Below are 15,529 nucleotides of genomic sequence, written 5' to 3'. Positions count from 1 at the left end.
ACTTTACAAGAAACTCCCAAAGGAGTCTCACAACCCCCTGTGTGTTGTGGGAGGATCCCTTTAGAGCACATAACCCAAATCCAGGTATAGAAGTCTGCAGGGGACTTTCCTACCAGTTAGAGAACCTGTTGCCCAGTAGGGCCTTATCCAATTTTCCCATTTGCCATTCAGCTGTTTTTGGATGTGTGGCCACACACCTACTCCTTCATCTGTCAGTGCAGATAGTCTTCAAGGAATTCATAATCTCTGCTAAAAGAGAATGGAATATTGAAGCCCTTGGGAGATTGTCCTTACTGCACCACAGCAAACAGGAGCTTAGATAAGATGCACACACTGAGATGGGATGCAAGGTCAGGAGCACAGAACTGCTCTCCAAAATACAGGCACTTTGCCTGGAAACTCAGGCTTTGTGGTATTTCTGAAGAATTTCTACACCTCTGGAGATCTGCAGCAGTGCTGTCTGGAGTGTCATCCATCCTGCAAAATCTGTCCATCCAAGCATACAGAAGCACTTAGCAAAGCCTTGCTGCTCTTTGTGTTCTTAAAATAAACAAATAAATAGAGAACTCTTCTCTAAGTAACATATCTGATAGTTGTTGGAGAGGGTAAAGCAGGACACCATTTGGCAAAATCTTTCATGACATCATGTTAACAACAGGCAGATTGACAATCTGTCCTCCTCTGCATGGAGTCTCATTTAGAAATCTGTAGGTCAGACTGAAGGGAGGGCAAGTGTTAAAGTTCCCAGTCTGGTGAGCTTGAGTACTGAAATACCCATAGTGTAACTGTGTATACAACAATTTTCAATTACTTCTATTCAATTTTATGTTTTAATTTGCTAAGTTTCTAGGCAATGCTTTATGTATATTCTTTGTTTTCTTCAAGATGATAAAGATATCTAGATACCTGAAGGTGCATAGGAGGAGGAGTTTAAGGAGAAAATAATTATGCAGTTACACATTGTTTGGTTTGGGGTTTTTCTGTTCAATGTCCAGTAACAAATGCTTTCCTTTGTCAGAATGCATGCCTTGTTTATTGAAGTTAGAGAAATTTCTTACATTCAATTCCAGGAAAGAGCAAACAGTCTAAGGTAAGCTTCACAATTGTACTTGTGCCCCAACTTCTAAAATATCACTGAGATGGAGACTAAAAACAGTGTGTATTTTGTTATTGCTGCTTTATTTGGTCTTTCAAAAAATTGCTGTTGACCACCTTTTAATACAGGATGAGCAACTGGGCACTTGCACTCAGTCAGATAAGGCCTTATCTGCTCACAAGACTTTTGTTCCTGTGAACATTCAGAATGCAGAGTCAATAAATTATTGCAGGAACATGCTACATTACTTTCTGGCTTATATATATTTTAACCACACTATTAGAGTTGGAAAAAGTTTTTATTTCTGGTGATGTGTCAGTCACTAAAATGTTGACTTTAAAATTCAGATTTTAAGCTACATTTGCAATGCTGGAAGACTGTAAATAGCCTCACATTTAAAGTAAATAATGAACCTGGGTCATGGGAAGCAGAGATAAGCCTTTTCTTGTTATGTACAAACACAAAAATAGCTTGACTTGCAATTTCAAATCTGAAGCTGAGACTTCTACTGAAATGTTGAAAAGTATTTGGCAGTTCTTGTAGTTGTTAGGAGACTCAGAAATGTCATGGGTAGTTCCTATTTTGTTATTACAGTGAAAAAAAATATAAAAACTTGAGATTTCAAGGCCACTGTCTAGACAGACTTGACTTTTGCTGCCCAAAGAGTGAGGACAAAACTTTCCAGATCAAAGTATCCATGTCATATGCATGCTATCATTGTATTAGAGCATTGCCTTTGTTCCTTACAGGGATGGAGTACAGCTTGCTCTCCCTCTGGCCCTAGGTCCTCCAGAAATGTTTTCACTATCAGTGGTTTATTCCTAAATGGATGGGTGAAAGTTAAGAGGCCTCATAATTTTTTAACTTGAGACAAATTAAATTTTAAGCAAGCTTATTAATTTTTGTGACTCAGCCTTGCTACAAATATCAAGTGTGCACAGTGTTAGAAAGAAACAGAACTATTTCTAGTAAGCAGCAGTTATCAGAAGTTCAAAACAATCAAAAATATCTGTGCTAGGATACATCATGTGATTCTATAGTGCCTGCAGCATGACTGACCCTTCACAGCTATTGTAAATAACACAAGTGCTTGTGGCTCTTGACAAGAGGCTATTCCTACATCTCCTAAATGATTTCTAGTATTAGAAATCTGAGATTGCCAGCATTAATGGTTGCTTTTTTGCATGAGAACAAAATAAATTCCACCCGCTGGCTCTTGAGCTACTCGAGTTCTTTTGTTCTTTATTTCTTTGTTACAGCTGTGTACTAGACTCATTGTTGAAGTGTACAATATTTAGCATATGCTGTGGCTGCAATTCGTTTTAAAGCTCCTTCCTGCATGATTTCCTTCCTACTTCCTTTTTCAATTGTGAAGTCTGAGTGTTCCTGAAGCTTATGATATGTCACAGAAAACAAGGGGGGAAGGAGAGAAAGAAGTCCTTACAGCTTCAGCCAGTTTACATGCTTTTATAAAACACAGTACAAAGCATAACACACACTGGAGCCTTCTTACTCAAAACTAGTTTTATTTTAAAAAATAAGTTGAATGCATAGCACTCACAAAGATTCCATTGTTTTGGACATTTTGCATTTAGAAGCACCATTCTTATTTATGCCATAAAAAACACATTTTGGTTCTAATAGTAAGAACAGTGTATTTTAATGCACACTGATAAAGCCCTTTTAAATAATATAGATTGAAACTGTTCAGTGTACATTTTCTCTGTAGTCATGATGCAACTGTAGTGTCAGAAAAAGAACTCAGACTAAGTAATAAATTAAAAACAAACAGTATGTAGTGGATCTTTTTACAATTGACCTAATGTCTTAAAATAGTCAAATAAAAAATACCCTATTAAATGTAAAGCTGTGGTATTAACTAAGTGAAAAAGCCCCCCACCCATTACAATTCCAGTGTTAAGTATTAGTTAAATTTTTATATATCAAATGCCTATGGGATAAATTTACTAATACCCCAAAAAATGAAGAGCCTATACTGCTGTGTCACAAAAAAAGATGACAAGTTAGATGATTTGAAGATTTTACAGAAAAAAATTGCTACAGGCATCTGCTGTTATTTCAAGTCATGGTCTATTACAAGACTGTACATTCATAGCATCAGAGGTAGTTAGAACACTGAGGACTTGGATACAGCATTGCAACAAAATGAAACCAGCAGAAAGAAGTCCATTTCCCTCTAAAATGGGTAACAGTGCTGAGTGAAAAGCATGGCATCTTATAAGGTGGAAAGTCTCTACTTAACACTACTCTCAGACACAGGGAAATATTCATTAAGAGATGAAGAGAGGAGAGGAAAAAACCAAACCAACTTTCATTTTAATAAGGAATTGACCACACTATGCCTATTTCAAAGTTGATTCTCTAGGATAAAAGGGAGAGGGTCATCTTTTCCATTCATCCTCCTATTCTTCTTGACTTGCACATCTATGCTACAAAAGCCCACAACAGAAATTGGAATTTAAGACAAAACAAGAGAAACAGGATTTCTTCTCCTCAACAATAAATAGGTTTTTTGTAGCATGTTATAATTTAGCTCTAGAAAGAATGAACACAGCTGTCCTCCTCCATTCTGAACATTGTGGTGATAAAGCTTTCATCTTCATATTGATAATGTAGTTTAATTGCCCCTGCTTTCAAAACAGTTTCTGTAAGATTCACAATAATTCAGTGTCATTTGATGGAACACAACTTTAAGTGCTGCCACTAAGACAGGGAAGAAGATGGTGAAAAAACAAATGAAACTACCAAAAAAAGCCTTAAGCCCACGTACTATAAAGATATTTTAAAGTAGTAAGAATTCTGTTATTCATACCACTTCCTCCCACATTCTACCACAGGAGAAAGTCTGATATCTTCTTGTATTTAAAGAAAAAACAAAACAAAACACCCCCGTAAAAAAAAACCAACAAACACACAAAAGGACCCCAAAAACCATCTGTTAATATCTCTACCATAATTTTCATCCAAGAGGTGGATGAGTGAAGCTTTCTACCCTCAGACTATCCACTCCACAGGAGATAGTGTAATTCCATAAAGTTATATTATTAGCACCTTACTTGTGGTGAAGGAGTTCACTCTGCTAAATATTTTTGATCCACCCACTTGGAAGAGCAAATCTCTACATCTTCTTCTGGAACTCCCAAATAGTAGAAGAAAAAGTTGCCCCTTTATTACCTGAGAATTTCCCTCCACTATAAACGTGACAGAACTGGATTTCTATCAGCATTTAAGTGTACTTTTTCTGTAGGGATGGTACTGTCAGTACAACTGGAGGATGCTCTCTGTTGATTAATAGTATTCATGTGTTTGTGTGTGTGTACAAAGAGGAATCACAGCCACTGTAGTAGTTCTGGTACAGTACAAGTTCAGTTGAAACTCTCTCTTTTCTTCAATTATCACACTGCTGGGCAGTAGTTCACATCTACATTCTGTGAACACTAACATATCCCTTTGGTACTCTGCATAGATGCCCTGAAGAAAAGCCACTCCACTTGCTATAGTCTCTTCCCCCTCTGCCTTCCTTCCCCGAGTTAAACCCAATTAGTGTACAAACCAGCAGCACAGAGTAACGAGTAGAAAAGTCCCTGAGTTAGTATGAAAGAGTTACTTTAAACACAAAAAAGATAGGGAGGATAAAAGAGGCAAAAATATACTGTCTGTCCTGTAAGGTACAAAACTTAAAAAACTAGCCAAAACACCAGTTAATTCATGTGTGTTAGCCTAAAGCAAATAACCAACACCAGTGGTGAAAAAGGGGCAAGATGATGGAGTTAGCCACATGAGATTTGTTTCTTCCTGTGATCTCCATGTAACTGTAGAAGTCTGGCATTCAGTGGATTCTTAAGTTTCAGTAAGTATAAAGTAAGTGTTAATACTGTACGGTGGGATGACGTAAATGTCTTCAAAATAATACTGCATATCTCCTTCATTAAAAGATAAGTCTGTAGTTAGTCCACAGCTGTTTTTTTTTTGAGTAGTATTTCACAGACACACATTAGAAGCAGAATATTCTGAGTGTCAGAGGAAGAAGGCATTATCCCCAAGCATACAGATTCTTTTTCAGAGGATGGTCTGTGTGCTAACTTTTTGCAGGCTGTTATTTGAGCTGTGGTACCGGTTGCCAGTCCAGTTGCTTTCTTTCCTGGGAAGACACCTTTTTTAATTCAATTTTTTGCCCTCCAACTTTGAGGTTTAACAAAATGAAACCGTTTTCCACACAACTCTCCACCCCAAAAAACAAACAAGCACAAAAGCATTTTGTGCTTATCACCTCTCAAAGCAGGGAGTAATGCAGGAATATCGTCCGTTCACTTGGTACGTCCGGTTGTAGGAGACACTTATGCACGGCTTCACGTCCAGCGGCACAGCCAGGGACACGGCAGCGCCCGTCTGCACGTGGCCTCGAGCCTGAGCACTGCTCTGCAGGGCAGCAGGGCAGCTCTGCAGCGGGTAGGAGGCTGTGTGAGCGGATGACAGTATCTGCTGGCAGCTCTGCTGCTGTGATGCTGGGTGGTGGAACTGCAAGGAGGACTGGTGAGCCTGCAGGTACTGTGGTATGTGCGGGTGCTGCTGAGCATTGCCCTGCTGGGCACTGGGAGCTGGGGGCTGAAACACGGCGTGCTGGGCAGACTGAGCCTGTTGTCCTTTCTGCTTGTTTGCTTCCTTCACATCGTTATCATGAGCACTGAAACAAAAGACAAAATACATCAAAATAGATATTCATGTAATTTAAACTCCTTTGAGTTAACTTTAAGAGCACTCTAAAAAATGATGCAAGTATCTGACAGCTTCCAAAACTTTAAAAAAAAAAAAATTGTTTTAGCTACCCTTTAAAATCATCTAAGGTTTCAAAATGTGGTTAGGGTACACTCTCTTTCCAGCATTTCACTTCATTGTACAGCAATAAAAAACACAGATAAAGGCCAAGTACAATACATGCAAGAGAGTGGGATCTAGAATCACAGTGCAGTAAATTTTGCTATTGTACTTACATTGGCCAACAAATTGCTAGATTACCAGAACTTGAACTGGCTGCTTCTACCTAATTTAAATTAAACAGAGTATAAGGTTCCTAAAAGAAAGGTACCAGAAAGATTTGCAGTATCTACATTACAGTACTTAAAGATCATATGCATATAGGTATTAGATTCTGTTCTAGAGAGCAAAACCACTTCATTTTTTTTCCTTTGTCTCACCTTTTTTCTACCCTATCCAGTATGGCTCATCTGAATTCCCTTTGATTTACAACTGTCTGAAATGTATCTAGACATACTCTCTTTCTCAATTCTATGCTGAGGTTGAGCAGATGCCACCTACACATCTCATTACTAACTTTCTGATGGTCCCCTCCCCCTGTTCCAGAGCAATACTGAAAACACTTCTGCAACAGCACTTGCATGCTTTAGGTACTACTCCTTTCATCATACACATAAGTGAAGCCAACAGAGGCCATCAAGGGTGACAATGTCACATTGCTAAGGCTGATGTGGTTCTTACAGATACAGCTGTGCATCTTCTGATCACAGCTATGTTAGACTTGGGTAACAGCAAATTTCTGTAGAGGGAAAGCAGATTGTCTAACATGCCTGCCCGAGAAGGTTCATTTGGCATTCACTGGAATTTTTATCTTGTCAGCTGTAATGCAAAAATGGATACAGCAAGAATAGATACAAACTCGTGGTTATCTCCTCCTGCCAAAGCTGGTCACCTAAACAGTCTGCAGGTTTGATCCATCATCTCTTTGGAGCATGCCTTGAACTTCCAAGGCATACAGTCATAGGCTCCTTTGCCTTTGGCACTCTTCACTATCTCTTTGCTCTCAGATCAGACTAGAGAGATTGGGAACAAGCTATTGAAGATGCTCAGAGCATCCCAGATGTTCAGTGGAAATGCAAGGCAGAAGTTTATTTGTTGAAAGATCAGGAAAGAGATTAGATCTGATAAAGTTTTCTCTTTTGGAAAGAGCAAAACAGTTATTGCCTAAAAATATGTACCAAACTTATACACAAGTATTTTTAGAACAGAGGAATGGAAATTTTTAAAAGAAATATAACTGCACTGCTGGCAGCAATTAAGCATAACAACAGATGCAGAGATGGGCTTAAAAAAGCCACTGGTGTTAACTCACATTAAGAGTCGCTCAATACACGGCACCAGGAAGTCCCAGGAGTAGGCAGTGAGGTGATGCAGCCGCGTGGGCCACGTGGGTGACAGACGCAGGATAATCCTTGAAGAAGCTACACATGCAGTAGCAACTAAAGAAGGGGCATAATTTAAAAATTCATGATCTAGAAAGAAGGAATAAGAAAAAAAAAATCATTGAAGTTTGATACTGTCTGTCAAGACAACAAAGAAGTCATTATCTGAAATCTGTAACTCACCTTGCAATGATACTTCCAGAAAGTAATCAGCATATTTTGCCATGTATAACTTAGTCTTCTCTAAGCAAACCATTGGCCAGCCATCATGAAGATCAGTCTCATGGACAGCAACAGAAAGATAATAGTCGATGAAATGAGCAGCAGTTGGAAGGCACAGATTCCACTGAAATGTTTCTAGCAACAACAACTCCATATGAAGCAAATTCTGTTTTGTGAGTACCAAATTCATGTTAGTCATACAACCCAAGCTGTTCAGCTGTTCAAGCTTGGGAACACTGTCTTCCTTTTCTTCAAATTTACCTTCAGGTGAACAGAAAGAGGAGGGGAAAAAAAAGGTTCAGCACATATTCACTATAAAATGGATTACAGCTAATGTCTTGTTGGTCATATTTCAATTCTACTATGTCAAACAAGCTTGAGACTTTCCTGCAGATGCAAAGCTCAAATAGACTATGTCATTAGAGACAAAAAGGGGTATGTACTAAAATGGGCTAAATTTCAGCAGATAATGTCAAACACTGTGTAGGATATTGTGCAGTGCCATGTTTCCTGCTGGTTTTCCCATGCTGGCTCACAGAAGCCAGCTGCCAAGAGCAGAATATTAGGACATCACTGACACTACATATGCAGGTTTTTGTCACCCAATTATTGTATAATGTGTCCCCACCATCAATGAAATACCACTTTGATTTGACTTGGCAAACATACCACAAGAGCATTTGGCTTTAATCACCCTCCCACCCCTGCACACCCTTTTTGTGTCTAAAACTCATTAGAGCATAGCTAGAGCTCCAGCCAACCTGGCTGCTTTTAATGCCTGCAATGGTAGGTGCAGTTTTGTATTTGAGATCTGGCAAACAAGTGGACTTCAACAACATGCACCTGAAAGCCTCCTCTGCCACATAAACTGTTGCAGCCTTCCTTGGACTTTCAACTTGTCAGGCCTGTATGTTTTAGCCTAAAGCAAAACTGTGTATGTAGAAAACCCATTAATAAGAGAAACAAGTGTCACATTTCCATACAGTTTGCCATATGGTTGTGCTATTTCAATTTCATTGCAAATTCTTTCCATCTTACACTTTCTATTCAGTGCTACGTGATAGGTTGTAAATGCACATTCTTTGAGTTTTGCAGGACTGAACATACATGAACATTTACTTTTTTCAACAGTGGAGGTACTTATATAGGACTTAATCCAATACTGGTGCCAGTCTGTTAGTTTTTGTTTCCCATACTCCAGTAATTACAGAAATAAAACTTCAGGAGTCACATAATAATTCCTCTTATTACTTCTTTAACCTTATCAGATATATCACAGTGTCACAACTTATTACACCACTGATTAAACTGCTTGTTTGAGCCACACAGGGCAAAAGTTTAAAACAGCATTTTGCTTCTCTCTCAACCAATCCATACACAGCTTCTCCAGGCTTTTAGATCTCTACTTGTAGCTTAGCATGAACTATGGCAGAGGTTTGTTTAAAACAAAAAAAAAAAAATTCTCTTCAGAACATGAATTTAATTTGAAAATCCAGCATTAGTTCAAAGCCAATCCATTTTCCTAAATGGATTACAGTGGTTTCTGAGGCAATGTTTTCATACTCAGCACGACACCCTTTGCCAAGAGAAGATTACTAGCTGGTGGCACCTAGTCAAAGTCTGCCCTCAGAAGAACATGGAATAACCCTTTTCTGGTTTAACTGCTCTGCTGAATAGCTGTATTGGTGGACATGGGATGCAGTGAAAGATGAAATCTGTCCAATACCACTGCACTCCAGTTTTGTAGCAAAGAGGGCCTAGAGCCCTTACTGGGAAAAATGAGAAGAGATTCAGAGAAACAAATCAGCAGAAACTCAACCAACAGTTAGTTCTGCTGCCAGGACCATTTTCTCTGACTTCTATTTGTCTGTGACCAAGTGCCAGCAGGTTTCCCAGCAAAGGGCACTCTTGTTTTTTCAGGGATACTGAAAAGGGGTCCCCGAATGTTGAAAGGTGGATACACACCACAAGAATCTGATGTCAATATAAGCAGCACTGTTTATAATTAACATTGCCACTTACAAAAATCTGGAGTATTCTAGAACTACACAGCACAATCAGAAGAATGCAGTGCAGTCTACACATGGTTTATTTCATTTCTTTCTTTATCACAGATAGGCAAATTTCTCATTTCCAGCACAGGACGGACCTATTTTGAGATAGACTGTCTTTCTAGGGGTTTCTGTTTCTACAACACAGGTCTTAAGTTCACATTAGAATAATTTGTTTACAAATATAAACATTCGTTTTTGATCTCAGCTTGTTTTTTCCCACCCTCAGTTTCATCAGGTGCCAACAGAAATCAAAACAAGTCTAAAGAAATGTTTTACCAACTGGGCCAGACCGATATGCACTGCTTATCATTTATATATCCACTTTATATCATTTATATAACCACTTGGTTTCCTCCACCCGCTCCATCCCACCCAGACACGCTCTGCATTTGGCAGCAGAATCGATCAGTCTGGTTAAAGTTTGGTGCCACATACTTACTTGCCAAAAGTAAACAGGACAGAGCAACCACGTGCAGCTGCTGTGTGGAAATGTCGTAGCGGTCCATGAAGAGGTCCAGCAGGTACACAGCCAGGTGGCGAGCAGCAGGACACAGCCTGAAGCGGTTGCTCACAATGGCAATCAGGTCTGCAAAGTATCTTCTCAGGTGTAACTGGGGAGACTGGCCTTTGTAAGGGGGCAGCTTTAGCTCCTAGGTGAACAGCAGCAGGTAATTTTATTAAAATCATGATTTAGTTTGAAGTGGTATCAGATTAATGCAGCTGATATTTTAATATTTCTAACGGAAGTTTCAAAGGATTTCTCCCTTCTTCCCTCTGTTCTCATAATTTCAGAATTCCTTTTCAGCAAAAAAAAAATATATTTGTTGTATTACAGAACAACTAAAAAATACTTTGTTTCTGCACAATATTAACAAACTAAAATTTAGCATCTTTCATTTGGGCAGTCAGCCAGAGTGACTTCAGCTTTTACCATGTCCGTTGTATTGTCTCTGCTGCAAAGGCTGTACAAGGGCATGTAAGTATTCCTCAGCTGCTTCAATGTTCAAAAAGTTCAATAGTTAACTCAATCCCTCTCTTGCTACAGCTCGATCTGGGCAATCAGACTTTGTACTTAAGTGTTTGCATGTTCTAGAGCTGCCAAATCTCCTGCCGATGCCTCCAGCAAGAGGCCACTAACAGCCAGCTGAACCTTAGGAAGGGGAGCGGGTGTGCCTGAACCAACATTGGCCTCGTGCACGTTAAAGATGTGACGGATGTCACACTGACACCGACTGCAGTGCGCTCTAAGGCACCTCAGCTCACAGGGTGTCAGATTTGGGGGCAGGACCCCTCAAAACAAAGGTCCTAGAAACACCACACTTGAGAAAATCTGTGCCATGATCTATTTTGAATACAAAATTTGGACTGGTAAAAAAAAAAACAAAAACGACCAGGCTCCTGCCGAGTAGCCAGTACCTCTTCTTGTGTGCAGCAGAACAGCAGTGCTGTCCTCTGTCCCCTTTATTATGAATAAATTTACGATATGGACTGTGCACCCACACGCTGTGTTCAAGTAGGATTTGGAGTACAATTACATTTTCAGCGAAAATTATCTTGATTAACTTAACTTAATGACATCAAGTTGCAATGGCGTCACAAATTTTTCAAAGTTTTAATTTAAATCCAAAGTTTCGAAACGTGCTATTGAAGTGAAACAAAAGCCCACAAACAAACTTCTCACCTACTAAGCTTTATAATTCACTTCTCACAGCACCAACTTAGCTTTAGTAAAGATAATCTGGTAGCAAATAAATGATCCTGTCCTTTATTTCCCTCCATCACCGGAAAAAGAGAAAAGCAATCAAGACTCCGGGAAAAGTAATCCGCTCATCGAGTATCATCAAGCAACAAAAGCGCTGTTTTAGCAGGTTGGGTCATTGTAAACGGATTTTTAGCCCAGGTGTTAAGAGGCGCTTTATCAAAACACTCCCGAAGAACAACTCCGAGACAAATCGAAGCAACTTCTAAGCAATTACCTTAACCCTCCACTGTTAACGCTGCCAGCGTTTCTTTCACTGGGTTTTTGTTTGGCTAGTAGTTTGTTGTTTTTTTTTTTTTTTTGCTCCAATAACACCACAATGCTTTCTGCCCAGTTTAAACCTTGCAAACGTCTCAAGACCGGCACCGGGCGCACCGTGAGCCCTTGCCGTCTCCGGGGAGCAGCGGGAGCACAGTCCAGCCGCTCGGATCAGCTGTCACGGCCGCGGACAGACGGACAGACGGCCCCGGCGCCCGCGGCGGGACGACTCGGCGAGCTCCGAGTTCACAAAGCTAATTCCGCCGAGCGCGGCCGCCCCAGGCGCGCCCTCCGCCCGCTGCCCCCGCGGCGGCTCCTCCGCCCAGAGCCTCACAAAGACGCCGGGGCCGCCCCCAGCCCCGCTCCCCCGGCGGTACCTTGTATCGAAGCGCTTGGTGGATGTCGGCCGCCAGCTGTCCTGTCCACCACTGCGCCTCCAGCTCCATCGGCGGCGCGGCGCGGCGCCTGGGCCCAGGCACCGGGGAGGAAGCGGCACTCGCTGAGGGCGGGACAGGTAGCGCCACCCTCGCCCCTTTCTGGCTCGCCCCCGGCTAACCGCGATCAGCTGCCGCGGGGCACCCCCGGCCCCCCAGCCCAGCTGGCCGCCATGCGGGGCACAAATGCGGCTCGTTAAGCCACCCCCTCCCGCCGCGGGGCACGGCCGGGCGAGGGGGTCGCGGAGGTGGTGGCGGCGGCCGCGGGGGAGGCGGCGGGGCGCGGCCCGGGACACCCGAGCGCGGCGCGGCTGCCCCGGGGCTCCGCCGCCATCACGCGGCGCCGCGCGCCGCGCCCATTGTTAAAGGGCCGCGCGTGTACAAAGCCGGGCAGCGCCCACATGGGCCCGCCCGCCTGCCAATCGCCGGCCGCCTTACAGCGCGGCCCTCACCGCTGCCAATCGCCGGCCGCTTTACAGCGCCCCCGGCCGCCAATCAGCGGCGGCAGGCGCGGGCCGGAGGCGGGCGCCTCTGGGACCGGGGAAGGTGCGGGCGGGGCGGCCAGGCCGGGGTCCCTCAGCCGGGGCAGTGGGCTCAGCCGGCCGGAGCACAGCTGTCTGTAGGCCCCCGCAGCTTCGGATAGCACCTTTTTTTTTTTTTTTTTTTTTTTTTTTTTTGTCCTCTTATTCCCCTTTCCCTCATTTCCCCCGGCTCTTTCCCCGTTGGCTCAGCTGTGAGGGTTCAGCACGTGGCGGTGGCAGCGCCTCGCTCAGCTCCTGCCCTGCAGCGCATTGTCCCGGGGCAGCGGTGCGGGGCGCACACGCCTCCTCCGAGCTCTGAGGCTCCAGTCCCGGACTTTGGTTCCCCGCGGGTGAAGTCCCGGGAGGAGGTTTGCAGGAGCGCGCATCCTCCCTTTCAGGAGCCGGTGCCGCTCAGCTGAGCGCTCACCAGGGCTCCGTGTCCTGCAGCTGGAGACCGAGAGCTCCAACTCTGCCCCTGGCTAACAGAGCCTTTTCCTTGCTGCTTTCTACTCTCCGGTAACCCCCCGCTACAGGCCCCTTACAAAATAAAACTTAGTGCTTTATCGTCCTTCATATATTTGAATTTATAAATATTGATGCAACTAGTTAATGAGACTGTAAAACCTGGTACAATAGGTGATGCAAAGTGATGGAGAATAAATGCTTTGGGTGCAATTTTTTTGTTGAGAGAATATATTTAATTTTTTGTTTCTACCTCTGCTCAGACATGATTTTTTTCCTTTTAATTAAGAACATAGAAACCAACTTTTTGACATAACCAGTTTAATGACTCTAGAGGGAGCTGTAAAAGCCTGTTCCTGTGTCTAATGGGTAACCCTATAGACTACAGTAGTCCCTTTCATCTGAGGAGGTGTGCTCATAGGTGGAAGCTTTTCTTTTTGAGGACAAATTTTTGGACTGTTTCCATTGATAACAGATGTCGTTATAAAATACATAATTTTCTGAAGGAAAAAAGCAAGAAAAGTTTGGAGTTATTTTTCTTGGTGCATAATTACAAAAATATTTTAACTATTTAGATTAGCTATCTGATATCTACGGACTATTGACAAATTAGTATTTTCCTGGTCCAATGACTTTTTGTCTCACTTCTGTACATTGTTTTATAGGCAAATGCACACTCAAGCTAATTTTTATATTTGCAGATATATTGTTTTTAAACTGTTCATTTTTGAAGAAAGGTAATACCAAAGTATGTGTTTCAAGGATAAGTCTCAAAACCAGATTCCGAATGGGGACACTGTCTTTTGTAACATCTTTATTGCCTTCAAAAATGTGTTGCCTGCATGAAGAGAAGGCTAATAAACACCAACATGCTAAAACCTGTTACAATGGGCCCAAAGAGGGAAGTGATGGTCCTTTTCTTACTGCTATTAGCAGTGCTGCCTCCCCCTAGAGCTTTTAAGCACTCTGTGGATTAGTCTGGTGCTGAACTGTTAAGCATGGAAAAAATACTGATGCTTGCTGACTTATTTCTAAGATGCTTGATTGGCTTAGCTAGGAAACAGCATCCTCATAAGGCTATGTACTCTGAGAACTATTCCATTTATATATAATCAAGAAAAACAATGATGTCATTGTTAAGTGCCACTGCAAGGTGGAGTGAGCTGTGGAACTCCCTATTTCAGATTCTTTTTCCCATTACAATCTATGTTAATTGTTGGTCTTGTGAACAGTTACATCTGTCTGCTTTTCACGCAATGAAAACATAGGTTTGGAAAGAGCTTCATCATCCTGCCCAAGGCCAAGATTGCTTCTGGCATGCATTTTTCTAATCTTGGAGACACTCAGAAAACCATCCTATTGAAAAAGCGAGAGCACTTAAGTACAGCTGGTTATCTGCAGGAAGCTTACATCCTATCAGCTGTTAACAATCAGCCATTGGAATAATCTTCTCAGGGAAGTGCAGGATTCCCCAGCGTTGCACACTTTAAAGATTCGGTGGAGTAGGGTGTTGGGACATCTTGCTTTTGCCAAGAAGGTTTGAACAAGATGATGCTGGCGCTCCCCTTCCAACTTGGTATTCTATGACCTCAGTTTATGCCTTAGCCCCAGCTGGAAGATTTGAGAATAATCTTGCAGTGCTGAGCTGAGGCTGGTTGTTTTCAGAGTTTGCAAGATCACACTTTTGAGGTTTGAATGGGAATGGGAGTAGCACAACTGTAGTGAGAATAGGTTAATCCAGCTTCTCTACATGCCTTACAATCAATCCCAAGTGTACTAACCAGTGGAGTTTTTTAGCCAGTCCAGATTTCATCTACTTGCAGTTGTCAAGGCTGTGTACAGTTTTTAAAGTATTCCTACCTTAGTCCCCTCTATGTAAGTCAGGATAGAACAAAAACCAGCTCAGCAAGTCCTTAGAATAAACAGAGGATATGAAAACGTGACTTTCAGTGGCAGTTACATTTTCTTAGCAAGAAACTGAAAGCATGAAGTATGTGTAGTATATAGAACCTGAGAAAACAGCAGAATTAAATGTTATGGAACCATTTTGAAATTGGTATCCTCTTTCTGTAAATGACCCTGGATCACCTAAGCAAATATGTGTGTCTCAGGGGGGGAATGAAATTGGCTGTGAGAGCTGCTGTCTGTGCTTTGAAAAGGTGCCAAGTAGCAGGAAATACCGTTATTCTTGGAACTCACAAGAAAAATTATTACCCCGAGCTACATCCAAAATAGGCTAGAATGCAACCTGTGAAATCTGGACTAAAATCCGTGTAACATTTTTGTGGAATCTTCTGAAGAGGATGCTGCAGAAGTCTTACAATTTATGGACCTGTAATTCACAGGTTATAGTCCTAACACGGTTTCAGACAGGGTGGGTGAGCTGGCTTCTCTTTGTAGTTACCGGGAGGTTAGATCTGTATCTCAGGAGTTAATGCATGTATTTATGTGTTTAAGCTGTTTTTTCTTCCCCTGGTTTTCTTCTGATGGTTCTTGGCCTATGAA

At 42.1% G+C, this 15,529-nt stretch overlaps 1 protein-coding gene across 1 annotated transcript; it reads right to left on the bottom strand.

The window, feature by feature from the left end:
- Positions 1-4,031: 4,031 nt before the first annotated feature.
- Positions 4,032-12,123, bottom strand: CCNJ (cyclin J). Its single transcript, XM_054276975.1, has 5 exons — positions 11,985-12,123; positions 10,030-10,240; positions 7,498-7,797; positions 7,245-7,404; positions 4,032-5,801 (listed from the first exon to the last, which is right to left on the bottom strand). The coding sequence occupies exons 1-5, from the start codon at positions 12,051-12,053 to the stop codon at positions 5,384-5,386; spliced, it is 1,158 nt and encodes a 385-aa protein (XP_054132950.1). The 5' UTR covers positions 12,054-12,123; the 3' UTR covers positions 4,032-5,383.
- Positions 12,124-15,529: the final 3,406 nt, after the last annotated feature.

Source organism: Melozone crissalis, unplaced genomic scaffold, assembly GCF_028551555.1.
Source record: "Melozone crissalis strain CALT ecotype California unplaced genomic scaffold, PUWL_Pcris_2 ptg000019l_1, whole genome shotgun sequence".
Lineage (NCBI taxonomy): Eukaryota > Metazoa > Chordata > Aves > Passeriformes > Passerellidae > Melozone > Melozone crissalis.
The sequence above is the reverse complement of the archived record's forward strand: the minus strand, read 5'-3'. Positions and strand labels throughout refer to the sequence as shown.